Here is a 14808-nt window from a genome sequence, read left to right as displayed (position 1 = left end):
CTATCTCTTGGCGTCAAGACCTGAGACTCTTAGAGTGATTTTTTGTTGAAAAAGATTCTTCCACACTAATAAATGTGCTAAATGATCTACTTCTGGCCTCTGATCAGGGTTGTGTCTCCTTGCTTGTATTATTTGAGATCAGTCCTGCGTTTGATACCACTGATTACAATATTCTTCTAGACAAATGGCTTCCTAGAACAGCTTCCTGGCTCAGGTCTTATCTGAATAAACATTATCTGTTTATAAATATTAAAATGTACATGTAAATATGGTGACTTCTCTGTGGGATGTGTTGGAACTAAAAGGCGAATCCCCAGTGGCTCCACCTCACAATTTACAGGACTTAAAGGACCTGCTGCTAATGTCTTGGTGTCAGATACCCCAGGGGACTTTCTTGTAGAGTCCATGCCTTGAAGCTCTTTTAGCAGCACGTGGAGGACCAACAACATATTAGGCAGTTGGTCATAATTGGAGATGCACCGATAATCGGTATCGGCCGATAAAGGCTATTTTTTAACTCTATGGGCCATCGGCCGATAGTTTAAAAACATCCGATGTTCAGGGCTGATTATATCCTGTCAATCAAAAGAGGGTGGGAAAACACATCGATTTTGTGCTGTGTGTAAAGATGATGTCCCTTGTGTGGAATGATGACAAAACTGCAGTTTGTAAACTCTGTAAGCTCTGCACCGCTAAAATTTTACACCGAAATCACTCCGAATAATCGGTTATCGGCTGAGAAATTTAGTATTGGTGCATCTCTAGTCATAATGTTTTGGTTCACTGATGTATAGTGCCATTAGTGTATTACCTACAAAGCTAAAAACACTAGTCAACCAGAACCTGAAGATAGTCAACAACAAGAGCTCTGTACCACACTGCATCTTGTGCTGACTTAACTCATCATCCTTCAAAACACAAGGAAGACCTGTATCATGACTCTCTGTGCTAGCACCAGGTGGTGGAATGGACTCCTTGCTGACCAAAAACCGAGTCTTTACCAAAAAAAGAAAGCAAAAAAAGCAAAGACCCACCTTTTCACTCAGCCCTTAAATGAGCACTAAGCCTACACTGAATACAAAATAATTACTGACAAAATTCCTTCACTTTAACTATATTTTCATAACTCCTATTGTAATTCCTATTTGCTACATATTTCTTCATAATTCCTACATTTTTCACACCTTCAAATCCATAAAATTAGAATCAGGTGTCAGTGATTAGAACCTGCTTAGGGCGTGCAGGTGGAACATGCATGTCTTATTTATACCTCTCTCATATCTAGTGTCTGATGTTTCCTTTGTTATTGAGGTGTGTGGTGTCATCATGCCAATATCTAAATAGTTCTGTAAGGTCTTCAGAAAAAAAGGCTATGGATGCCTATGAGTCTGGCAAGGGATTTAAAAAGATCTCCAAATTATTTAAAATACATCATTCCACTGTAAGGAAAATAATCTATAAATAGCGCCAATTTCTCCAGGACTGGCCGTCCCACCAAATTCAGCCCAAGAGCAGACGATCTGATGCTAAATGAAGTTTCCAAGAACCCCAAAATTTAATCACAGGATCTGCTAGTAAGTTTTGCAACTGTTGGTGTCAAACTACATACTTCTACAATCTGAAAGAGATTGCACAAATTTGATCTGCATGGCAGGCAAGCCAGGAAAAAGCCTTTGCAAGACTACAGTTTGCCAATAAGCATATAGGCAAAGTCCAGGCCTTTTGGAATAATGTGCTCTGGACAGACGAATCAAAGATAGAGATGTTTGGCCACAGTAACAGCAGACATCTTTGGTGCAGACCAAAGACAGCTTTTCAGGAGAAGCACCTCATACAAACTGTGAAGCACGGTGGTGGAAATGTTATGGTTTGGGGTTGCTTTGCTGCCTCAGGGACTGGAGAGCTTGCATTCATTGATTCAACTATGAATTCTGCATCATATCAAAGGGTGCATGAAGATAAAGTGAGGCCATCTGTCCGAAAGTTGAAGTTGAACCGAAAGTGGACCTTTCACCAGGATAATGATCCTAAGCACACTAGCAAATCCATCAAGGAATGTCTCAAAAAGAAGAAATGGAGGGTTATGGAATAGCCTAGTCAAAGCCTGGATTTGAATCCCATTGAAATGTTGTGGGGGGATTTGTAACGGGCAGTACATGCAAGGAAACCCTCAAACATCTTGCACCTGAAAGAATATTGCATGGAACAGTGGTCAAAAAATCCAGCAAGCCAGGTGGACAATTATGCAAAACGCCTTCAAGAAATGATTTCTGCTAAAGGGGGCAATACTAGCTTCTGAGACCAAGGGTGTGCTTACTTTTTCCACAGAAGAATATCGCATCTGTTGATATTTCTGTTGAATAAATGATTGAAAAAGCTAATTTTCCTTGTGGTATATCAACTTTATTAATAGACACTGTTTCAAAAGATATTCAAATCTTTGCTTATCCAAATATGTCAAAAAAGCCAACAATTTTCATGGAGTGTACTTATAGATAGTAAACCAATTTAAAAAAGAGCGTTTAGCACAAGCTATATGCTTTATTTCTCGTTATATTATAAAGATGTTGCAAGAGGAACATGCAAAGCTAAAGTAATATTTAAAAGTCATTCATTCTGATTAATATAACAGAAATAATATATTTATAATTATAATTAAAATATATATGTATAATTCCTTTTGTTACTGTGTGATCAGAACTTCAATCAAAAATAAAGGTGAATAATATGCACTGAAATTATTATATTCGAAATGTCCATAATGTGTGTATGATTGTGCCCTGCGATGGGTTGGATCCCCAGTCCAGGGTGTCCAACAGCAAAGGATCAGCTAGCCCATAACCTGCTGAGTGACTATGGTGGTACCAGTGCCAGCTCGAGCACGAATCTTAATTTCACGTGACATTTGGCACCAGGCACAGGTGTAGCAGAAACACACTGTACAGCAGTCATCACAGCATGAGCCCTGATAGAGAGAGAGAGAGGGTGAGAGAGAGAGAGAGAGAGAGGGCGAGAGAGAGAGAGAGAGAGAGAGAGAGAGAGAGAGAGAGAGAGATTTAATTAAGTATTTACATTTAGTACTTTTCCACCATTCAAGCAATCATTCTCATCTCAAATATTTCCTTAATTTTCATATAATCCAGAGGGAAGAAAGGTGGGTCTGGGTTTCAAACACTTAAAAATTCTTGTCTGTGTCTGCTTGGTTAATGGTGCAGTGGTCTCTGGAGGGACCTGCAGTGGCCCTGGCACCTATATACATTTTACTGACCACACAGATACCCCCCCACCGAAGCTGGCAGTTGATAAATTATTAGGTTATCAATCATATAAATAAACCTTCTGTTAATGTTTTAAGCAAAGATTATGCAGCCACCTTTACCTAGAGCTTTAAATCTACATTTAAAATCAGAAGGACATAAACCTAGATTGTTCAAGTCTAATATATTCACAAAACTTTGGATCTGGACCTGAATACTACCCAAATAAAACAAAAATCTGTCAGGGTCAGACCACCTCCAACCAGGAGACAGAATAAAACCCCATATTCCCAATGATAGTTCCTTTTTATCCTGTAAATTTAATAACAGCCAACACCAGATCATAAAAAAATAATAATAATAATATCAGTTAAATGGGATGTTCAAAAAGCACATATGGGTGTGACGGTTAGGTGTCCACAAACCTTTGGCCATATAATGTATAACATTTGAGAATAATAAGCCAAGTTAGCTAGCTGTTAATTGTTCAATTTAAAAGGGGTCATAACATGACTTTTAGTGTTTTCCTTCTGTTTGGAAGTGTAGTGTATCTGTTTGTGCATGTATAAGCTTTGCAAAATCCCAAAACTCATTTTCCCCCAAAGGGATTTATTCTATCCAACAGAGAACACTGCTACAGACCTGCCCGAAACACCTCATTCGAAGCCCAGATTTATGTCCCGTTATTTCTCTACGTCACGGAGTGCACTATCAGCATAATCCCGCCCAAAGGCAGCCACGAAGAAAGAAGGCGAGGCTTCAGTTAATTTAGTCGCCATGTCACTGTGTGTTTCGGTGCAAAAGCAAAACCTCTTTGTTTGACGAAATTAGGAATCAGCGGTTACTGTTTATTTATAACGCTGTTTCTGAGCAGTACAACCCGAATGTTTGCTTGTGCACGTCGTATTTTACGGCGGACCACTTCCTGAACATGGGTGAGTACAAGGCAGGCTACACACAAAGGCTAGTCCTAAAAAGTTGGGCGATTCCCACTTTGCTCGGACAATCTTGTGCTTCTGAATCAGAACTTGTAAGTGGTAAGTGTGTTTGATTATTTTATCTTTTAAAATTATTTAATATTTTGTTCTGCTATTGACTGTTCAAATGCAGCATTTTGTGTTGGCAAATGGCTCAGTTGTAGACCTCTGCTAATGTGCTAGCTAAAGCTTCTGTTAATGTACTAGCTAAAGTTTCTGCTAATGTGCTAACTAAAGTTTTGATATTCAGCTATAGGAATTTTTACCTATAGCCGTGCAGAGTAACGCATAATGTTTGTCGTTCTTATGATCTTCACAAGTGATCAAGTACGGAGATGGATTTACAAATGTTTACAAACGTAGTAATCCTTTGTTCTCTGCATATAACTGGGGGCAAAAGTTTATCTACATGGCTAACATAGATGCATTACTTTCAACTTCGCTGGGCATCCTATGACAGTTTTCACATCTGACGTTTTAACATATGACAGTTTCTGCATCTGAATAAAGTAGAAAGGTAAATTGCATGAGTATTTATGTACACAAAGAAGCTGTGTTAGAATGGTTATAACATGGTTTTGCACTTCAGGTTTTGCACTTGGGTCGGAATTTGATAACATCGTATCTGAAAGGTAAGAGAGCATCTTTAGTTCAGTAAATTTTTATGTTCATAAAAATGTTTGAAACGTTATTATACGCTTCTAAATGGGCTCAGCTGGCACATCAGCAGTTAGTTATAGCACTGCAGTATGCTGGCAGCAGCCCAAAGTTATTTGGCAGCACCACCAACTTTCAGGATTCCTATAACTGCAACTGCTGAAATATCATTAATAATACATAGATACATTGTACACTGCTTTACATTCCTGCAGCCTCAATATAAAACCCCTTCCTGCGTCCCTGTGTAACCTTGTCATATTACTAACATGAAAGTCTATTTTTAATATTAATCAGTGCCCCTATTTCTAATTACTGACACCCTTGGGTTGTTCACTCAAAACATTCTCTCCTCTGTAAAGTGAAATTAATTGTGGTCACAAGCAAGTGCATCGTGTAATGCAAATATCAATCATCAGGAACAATGACACATAACCACAGGCACACTGACATGAACAATGTTTCTAAAATGACACACTATTACTGCTATGCCAGGTTTGTGTTTGTGTCTTACATGAATGTTGTAGCGCTCTCTTATTTTGCTGCGAAGGCAGCAGGAGACGGTCAGACAGCAGTCCAGAAGGGGCATGCAGAAACACCAGCCAAACTGAGAAGCAGTCTGACACTGCATACATGGGAAACACCAGAGAGCACAACAACCTGCAACACACATACACAAAGTGTCAGTGGAGACATCAGGCGATAAAAGTAACATTATAAAAAGTAGTATTCTCATGCCAGAACCATTTAGGTGAAGGACATGGAAGGTGCACCTAGAAGAGAGGTTGTGCACAAAGTAGTGTATGTGATGCATCACTGGTTCTTTAAACTTTAAACTGTTAGCTGTAGCTGAAGGAGATTTGTGGAAACTATAGCTACAAGTTCTCATTGGTGGTTGAGGCCTAAAGGGAACAAAACTTTTAAAAAAGATGTAGTTGGCTGATTTCACATGTCTTGGAGGAAACAGGTGTTAGGCTTTACTTCCCTGGAACATAGCTGTTGGTTGATAGAAGAATGTACCCACTCTCATACAGGATGCGGTTTCAGCAAGGAAGTTTAGATGCAGACATTGAAAATTGTGTGTCTATGAAACATTTATGTTCCTTTCGGTACAACCTGATGTCCATCCTAAATCCAGGGAGAATGATTCTTGTACCAATATGATCACTGTCTATGTGACCTGACCATATCTAGTAGTGGATACTACTTTGAGATGGTATCTGCATCATGCACATAACATCACAGCGGGGTCTCCAACTAGAACATCAACAGGTGGCTCAGAAGGTGAACTGTCTATTCTATCTGTGTTCAGAGCTTCAGTAAAGCTTTTACTTTTTAGATGAATGGAGATCAAGCCATGAGAGATCTAGCTATAAAGGTTCTTCTCTCTGTCCATCCAACCATCCATTTTCTGTACCGCTTATCCTACACAGGGTCACGGGGAGCCCGGAATCTATCCCAGGGGACTCGGGGCACCTGGCGGGGTACACCCTGGACAGGGTGCCAACCCATCGCAGGGCACAATCACACACCCATTCACATACTGCAGACAATTTGGAAATGCTAATCAGCCTACAATACATGTCTTTGGACTGGGGGAGGAAACTGGAGTACCCTGAAGAAACCCCCAAAGCACAGAGAGAACATGCAAACTCCACACAGAGATGGGGCAGTGGTGGCTGGGCAGTGGTGGCTTAGCAGTTAAGGCTCTGGGTTACTGATCAAAGGGCGGGGGTTCAAGCCCCAGCACTGCCCAGCTGCCAATGTTGGGCCCTTGAGCAAGGCCCTTAACTCTCTCTGCTCCAGGGGTGCTGTATCATGGCTGACCCTGCACTCTGACCCCAGCTTCCTAACATGCTGGGGTATGCGAAGAAAAGAATTTCACTGTGGATATGTATTCGTGATCAAAAAAGACTCATTAATCAGTATCACACGTACAGGGCGGGAATCGAACCCCACAACCATAGAGGTTTGAGGCAAACGTGCTAGCCACTGTGCCACTCTAACTTTTTTGTTTCATTTTTGTTTTGGGTCTCTTGCAAAAGAAGATAAAGTTTATTGTCAGTTAGACCATACAATTAGAGAAATCGTAGGGTATTAAGAATTAGGGTAATCTTATTTATGTCTGAAACAAAAGAAGGCAGAAATAGTCACAGCAGGCACCACAAAAGGCTGACTTCTGGTAAAACAACAACAACAAACAAACAAACAAACAAATCCTCTGTTTATATCCATTTGAGTTTATGACGTGCGTAGGAGATTAAACACTGAGAGGTAGATATGCTCACAGTAATGTGTAAAAGTCTTGCATATAGCCATGGCTTGATCGAAAAATTACTTACAAGTGCTCATGTCAGAGCAACAGTCACAGATGCCTGTGGTCCAGGTGCCTGAACCCTGTGCTGTGTGCACAACTGTGGTAATCTGCTGCTGGACTGCCATGACTGAAAATAGAAAACAGTAAAAGATTACAATCTTTCAGTTATGACTAATATCTCAGTAAAAATGTTTATCTGAGTAATAACTTGGCTGGAACTTAGGAGGTGTTATTATTCTCAAGGCAGATGGGGACTATACCAGTTATGTATAAGTGAAAAATTATTAACACATACAATAAAACTCTAGACTATTTATCTAAGATATAATTAAAACTGTTAAATGGAGTCTACAAGGTAATGGCAAAGCAATGAGGTCACCGACTACATATAAAGTCGCAAATTTCCATTATAAAATAGAGATAGTGGATTGTCAACTGCTGCAAACATAATAACTTTTTTACAAGCGATTTAATACAGCACCATGTACTTTGGACTTTGTCTTTTAGTGTATACTGAAGTCTAGATTGCAACCAAGATAGTAGTTCATTTTAAATTGTAATTGAAAATACAAAGCGTTTAAAGCTGAGAGCATGCCGATGAAGCACCTCAAACATTCCCATTTTGCATAATGTGGAGGAAATTTTGTAGAACATTGCTTCCTGGAGCTGTCTATCTGCCTAGAGTTGAGACACAGCTCTTTTACTTTCGTGAACTCCTACATCCATCCAGCACAGAATTGTATTTTTGGGTCACATTCCTTCTTCTTTTTAATTTGTTGTGTAGATTTAGCTCAATTTTCGTTAGTCTAAAAATCTAGGCTAGATTTGTCAACCTTAGGTCCTGAAGGGCCACAGAAATTTGTGTTTTCCTCTTCTAACACACCATATCATAAATGCTTTTACCAAGCCAAAAAGTCATTGGTACAATTGTGTGGGCATCCCTCACTTAATTACATATTTTGTTGATTTTGAAGTCAAATGAAGTAAACACAATCTATTTTAATATGTAACATTTTACTGCAGATGTTAATGCACACACTGTAAAACGTGATAGCTCCATCAAGCTTATTTCCTCTTTTTAATTCCACTTGTCATAACAAGTTTTAGATATTGAACTCAAGTTTATAAGTTTTCAAAAATTAAACTTGTAAACCTTGTTTTTTGAGCTGAAACAAAGGTTATCTTCACGTTGAGTTTACTCTGCTTTTTTAAGGCAGTAGATGAACTTTAGTTTCTAAGTTTAACCACCTGAATTGTTTTACGATGTACTTTATAAACATAGTGTAAACATTGTGGTATGTGCAAAAATGTGGATGCCCTACTAAGTCGGTACTTATTAATAACTTATTATTGTTCAAGTCAGGGGACTGTGAGGACCATTAAAAAGCTTCAGCTTGATTTTTTTGAAGTAGTTCATGGTAGACTATTGTGAGGTGAATCATCGTGCTGTTGTAGAGGCAAGTCTCTTTTCAGCTTTGATGTCTTTTAATAGACTTCCTCTGCTTTGAAGGCATCAATTAGATTTGATTTCCGATCCTCAGTGCCAGCACAAGGTACAGTATCAAGAGTCAAAGAATTTATACAGTATGAAGAGTCACAAGGCAATATATATATATATATATATATATATATATATATATATATTACACACACACACACACACACACACACACACACATATATATATATATATATATATATATATATATAAAAATCAACCAATTATAACACTGAAGGACCTGCAAAGATCCATAGCAGAGATGGGAGTATCTGTCCTTAGGACCACTTTAAGCCATACATTCCCATACAGTGCAGGGCTTTATGGAAGAGTGGCCAGAAAAAAAGTCATTGCTTAAAGAAAAATTAAGAAAACACCATGTGGCAGACTCATGGAAGAAGGTTCTCTTGGAAATCATGGGAAACACTATGTGGGGTGCAAACCCAACACTTCCCATCATCCCTAAAACAGCATTCCCACAGTGAAGCATGATGGCGGCAGCATCCTGCTGTGCAGATAGTTTTCATTGCCAGGGACTGGAAAACTAGTCAGGATTGAAGAAAAGATGGATGGCACTAAATACAAGGTAATTCTTGAGGAAAAACTGTTTCAGACTTCCAGATTTTTGAGACTGGGATGGAGGTGTACCTTCAAAAAGGACAATGGCCCTAAACATACAGCTAAACCTACACTGGAGTGGTATAAAGGGAAACATTTTAATAACTTTGAATGGCCTAGTCAAAGCCCAGACATCAATCCAGTTGAGAATCTGTGGCATGATTTGAAGATTGCTGTACACCAACACAACAAATCTACCTTGAAGTAGCTGGGGCAGTTTCATCCTGAAGAATGGGCAAAAATCCCAGTGGCTATGTGCTAAGCGACATACCCCAAGAGACATACCCCAGTTAAACCTGGCTCGAAAAAGTACTGATTTTGTAAGGTACCCCACCCCCCCACCCCCCCCCCCCCCCCAAAAAAAGTTTCTGATTGTTTTCCCCTTCATTTTTATAAGTTGTCATTTCACACTGAGGGTGGAAAAAGTCTGACATTTAATTTTTTCTTCATACATTTTAAAGGGGTGTGTAGCCCTTTATGTCCATTGTTTGATATAATCCCGTTTCATGGATAACACCCAGACTCTAAACAAACCTATTTTTCCTGCTTAACTGGAATTTAATATAGCATGACCATCTAACCAAGTTTTTGTTTGTTCGTCAAAATCTGAAGAAATCTAGTTATCCTGCCTGAAAAAAAATAGTGTTTCAGATAAAGGAGGGGGGAAACAGTAAAGACGTTAACAAATTGATTCTGAATTCATAATTATTTTTTTCCCCACTACTAAAAAGCTCCAGGTAATAAATTAATAAAGCAATGAAGTCATGGAGTCAAAATAAACTTAAGAGAGCGTTGCGATGTGGTGAAATACTTTATACTTTATATCATTCTTTTTTCTTACTCAAAATCTATTAAATCTCATACTACTACTACAAAAAAATAATAATTAAAAGTCTGAGGATAATCAAAGTAAAGATCCACATGTTCAGGCAAATGAATAGATAATAGAAATTGTAAAAGTTTAAAGACCCTTACCTTTCCGTTGGTTTGTGGGCTTTCACTTCTGTAGCTGTACTAACTCAAAACGAAACTTGACTTCTTCCTTTCTGGAGAAAAACCTTTTCTGTAAAAAAAAAATATATATCGAGTGCTTCGTCACATAAGCAGCAGAGGTATGATCCTCCCACGCATAAAACGTCAGAACAATCTGATACGGGATCATTTGCATCCTGCATCTAGGAAATCGGTACATGTAGTGTGAGCAGACTGGTGTGAATTGTCACAATATAATCTTATATGTGCTAGGAGGTGATGAGAGTCAGACATGAGCACACCACAAATCACATGAAAAACTATAACTTTACAACATTCCTTCACCTGTCCCCTATCCAACAGTATTTATTACACATGTAGTTATATAATAGGAATGGTGTTGTTTTTTTCCTTATAGACCTGCCACAGAAAGTGTGAAGGCATTCATTCTAGGACCTATCCGTTAACCGAAAAGTTAATTGTCGGATTATTATTCTGTCGGATATTAAATGTGTTTTTCAGGTGGGCGTTCAGTTTATAGGTTTCGTTTCAGTTGAAACAGGAAAGGAGACGATGCGCCCTGCCGGTTTTGGTTTGACACGTCGAGTCAAAAAAGAGACAAAATAAAAAGTCAGCATGCGGACCGATGGAGAAATGTTCAAGCACATAAGACTAAAAGTATTTTGTTTACAGTATGGTGTCACAACCAACCCCAATTTAGCTACAATATAAATAAAGCACATTAGAAATAAGTTTCATAACACAGAAAACAGTCGATTACAACATAGTAAGATTTTGTTTGCTGTTATGTGTATTATTATTATTATTAGTAGTAGTAGTAGTAGTGGTGGTAGTAGTAGGTTAGTAGAAGTAGTAGTAGTAGCAGTAGTAGGTTAGTAGTAGGCTAGTAGAAGTAGTAGTAGCAGTAGTAGTAGTAGTAGTAGGTTAGTAGAAGTAGTAGTAGTAGCAGTAGTAGGTTAGTAGTAGGCTAGTAGAAGTAGTAGTAGCAGTAGTAGTAGCAGTAGTAGGTTAGTAGAAGTAGTAGTAGCAGTAGTAGGTTAGTAGTAGTAGCAGCAGTAGTAGGCTAGCAGTAGTAGTAGTAGGCTAGTAGAAGAAGTAGTAGTAGTAGTAGTAGTAGTAGTAGTAGTAGGTTAGTAGTAGTAGTAGTAGTAGTAGTAGTAGTAGGCTAGTGGAAGTAGTAATAGCAGTAGTAGTAGTAGCAGTAGTAGGTTAGTAGAAGTAGTAGTAGCAGTAGTAGGTTAGTAGTAGGCTAGTAGAAGTAGTAGTAGCAGTAGTAGGCTAGTAGAAGTAGTAGCAGTAGTAGTAGTAGTAGTAGGTTAGTAGTAGTAGTAGTAGCAGTAGTAGGCTAGTAGAAGTAGTAGTAGCAGTAGTAGGTTAGTAGTAGTAGTAGTAGGTTAGTAGAAGAAGTAGAAGTAGCAGTAGCAGTAGTAGGTTAGTAGTAGTGGTAGTAGTAGTAGTAGGCTAGTAGAAGTAGTAGTAGTAGCAGTAGTAGGTTAGTAGTAGTAGCAGTAGTAGTACTAGTAGTAGTAGTCTAGTAGAAGTAGTAGTAGTAGTAGAAGTAGTAGTAGTAGTAGTAGTAGCAGTAGTAGGTTAGTAGTAGTAGTAGCAGTAGTAGGTTAGTAGTAGTAGCAGTAGTAGGTTAGTAGTAGTAGTAGTAGTCTAGTAGAAGTAGTAGTAGTATCCGTAGTAGCAGTAGTAGGCTGGTAGTAGTAGTAGTAGGCTAGTAGAAGTAGTAGTAGTAGCAGTAGTAGGTTAGTAGTAGTAGTAGGCTAGTAGAAGTAGTAGTAGTAGGCTAGTAGTAGTAGTAGTAGTAGTAGTAGTGGGTTAGTAGTAGTAGTAGTAGTAGTAGGCTAGTAGTAGTAGTAGTAGTAGTAGCCTAGTAGAAGTCGTAGTCATAGTAGTAGTAGTAGTAGTAGTAGTAGGCTAGTAGAAGTACTAGTAGTAGTAGGTTAGTAGAAGTAGTAGTAGTAGTAGTAGGTTAGTAGTAGTAGTAGTAGGCTAGTAGTAGTAGTAGTAGTAGTAGAATATGTTGTAATAGTAGATAGATGGGCAGTGGTAATTCAGTGGTTAAGGTGTTGGTCTACTGCTCATTAGTAGGCTAGTAGTAGTAGATGTTGTAGTAGTAGTACTAGTAATAGTAGTCTAGTAGTAGTAGATGTTGTAGTAGTAGTAGTGGTAGTAGATAGATGGGCAGTGGTAATTCAGTGGTTAAGGTGGTGGTCTACTGCTCAGAAGGTTGTGAGTTCAAACCCCAGCACCGCCAAGCTGCCATTGTTGGACTCTTGAGCAAGGCCCTTAACCCTCAATTGCTCAGATGTATGAATGAGATAAGTGTAAGTTTCTCTGGATAAGGGGGAAATACCATACATGTAGTAGTAGTAGTAATAGTAGTGTTGATCGCTTAGGTGGCCACTTAATGATAAAGAGTGGGATAAATGAGAAGCTCGGAGAGAAAACTTTTGGGAGATTTAGAAGACTTTAGTAGATTTAAGCATAATGCAAAAATGTGCAAAAATGCGTGCAGCTGAAAAGACTATAATATGCACATAGCCACAAGATGGCGGTGTTATATCATCTATACCAGCACATACTCTGCTGTACAGTATTGTGAGAGAGAGAGAGAGAGAGAGAGAGAGAGAGAGAGAGAACAAGAAGATGAAGTTATCTGGAAAACATTATTAAGAAGAACTTGGTAAAGCTAACATAATGATATACTATATTGAAATGCAAAATGACCTAACCTAATTCGTACATTTTAAAAAACAAAAAAAATGGTTATAATTACTAATTCTTTACATCCTCCCCCTCAAGCTCTACTATTATTATTATTATTATTATTATTATTATTATTATTATTAAGGGGCAAAGCACTGAGGGCTTTTAAAAAATATATATTTTGCAGCTTACCCAGACTGTGCGCTTGACCCTCAAAAATGCTTTGATGATAATGATTAAATAATATTTTATATATATCATTTAAGCATTTTTCTTCTGTGAATTTGGAGGGAAGTGACTTCCTCCCCATCCAATTCAATACATCTCAGTGTTTTCACTATTTAATAGCATTTGTTTGTTTTTGTTTGTTGAATTTGGCTAAACTACATATTTAAACATTTTTTCCAGAATGCCTTCTACCTAAAGAAACATCTGATACATCAAAATGTACAACAAAACCAACTGGATATTCACCACCAAGTTCCCTAACCTGGCTTATCCGTTATCCAGTCATGTGACTATCAAACTGTTTCTAGTGCTTGAAAAATATTAAACTTGTAATAAAGAGAAAGTTTCTCGCAAATTCGTTACTTTTCACATGTAGCAACATTACCACTGGTGAAAATCTGTTCCTTTTCATATACAGTGCTGTAAGGCACTGTTTAAAAAAGATTTGCAGGGCTGAAACAACTTCATGCAAACTCTAACGCTTGTGTATTTATATTAATGTATGTATGCGACAAGATTTTGCCTTGCTGCTGGGGCTATGAAGTTCTAAGATAAAAGAAGGTTTGTGGATGAGAAGCCAAATTTCCCATGGTTCGAGCTTCCTTCTACACCGATCAGCAGCACGAGAATCAGACCCTTTCTTCTTTTTCTGTAACACACAAAAAAGAGCTTAACTTAGACAGACAGACAGACAGACAGACAAACCGACCGACCGACCGACCGTATGGCCAAAAGTACAGTGGTGGGAATTGTGGTTTTGCGCCATCCTGATTTCCTCAGTTTTTGTGTGTATCTTGTACTAAACAGTTTTAGATCTTCAAACGAAATACAACGTAAAACAAAGGCAAACTGAGAAAACACACAGTACAATTTTTATTTTTTATTTGTTATTGAAGCAAAAACAAGTTATCAAACACCTATCACCAATGTGAAAAACTAATTGCCCCCTTAAACTTAAAATCTGGTTGTGCCACCTTTAGCAGCAATAACCGCAACCAAACGCTTCTGATAACTGGAGATCAGTCTTTCACAGAGCTGTGGTGGAAATTTGGCCCACTCTTCTTTGCAGAACTGTGTTAGTTCAGCCGTAGTGGAGGGTTTTTGAGCATGAACTGCCCGTTTAAGGTCCTGCCATAACATCTCAATTGGTTCAAGTCAGGACTCTGACGCCATTCCAAAACTTTGATTTTGCTTTTTTTGAGCCATTCAGAGGTGGATTTACTCCTAGGCTTTTTGATCATTGCTGCGTAATCCAGTTGCACTTGAGTTTCAGCTTACAGACTGAAGACATTCTCCTTTTGGATTTTCTGGTAGAGCGCAGAAATCATGTTTCCCTCAGTTATTGCAAGTTGCCCAGACCCTGAAGCTGCAAAGCATCCCCACACCATCACACTTCCACCACCATGCTTGACCATAGGTATGATGTTCTTTTTGTGGAATTCGGTGTTTGGTTTATGCCAGATGTAACGGGACCCCTGTCTTCCAAACAGTTCCACTGTCGACTCATAAACCCACAGAACATTCTCCCAAAAGGTTTGAGGATCATCA

At 38.6% G+C, this 14808-nt stretch overlaps 1 protein-coding gene across 1 annotated transcript; it reads right to left on the bottom strand.

Annotated features, from left to right (window-relative positions):
• Positions 1-2649: 2649 nt before the first annotated feature.
• LOC128610170 (cornifelin-like) lies at positions 2650-10709 on the bottom strand. The gene is made up of 4 exons (XM_053629294.1): positions 10300-10709; positions 7234-7335; positions 5406-5551; positions 2650-2965 (listed from the first exon to the last, which is right to left on the bottom strand). Exons 2-4 carry the CDS (start codon positions 7331-7333, stop codon positions 2831-2833), a joined length of 381 nt encoding a protein of 126 aa, XP_053485269.1. The 5' UTR covers positions 7334-7335; positions 10300-10709; the 3' UTR covers positions 2650-2830.
• Between the last annotated feature and the right edge of the window lie 4099 nt (positions 10710-14808).

The sequence above is a fragment of the Ictalurus furcatus genome, chromosome 7, assembly GCF_023375685.1.
Source record: "Ictalurus furcatus strain D&B chromosome 7, Billie_1.0, whole genome shotgun sequence".
NCBI lineage: Eukaryota > Metazoa > Chordata > Actinopteri > Siluriformes > Ictaluridae > Ictalurus > Ictalurus furcatus.
Note: the sequence above shows the minus strand (reverse complement) of the source record. Positions and strands in the feature narration are given on the sequence as shown.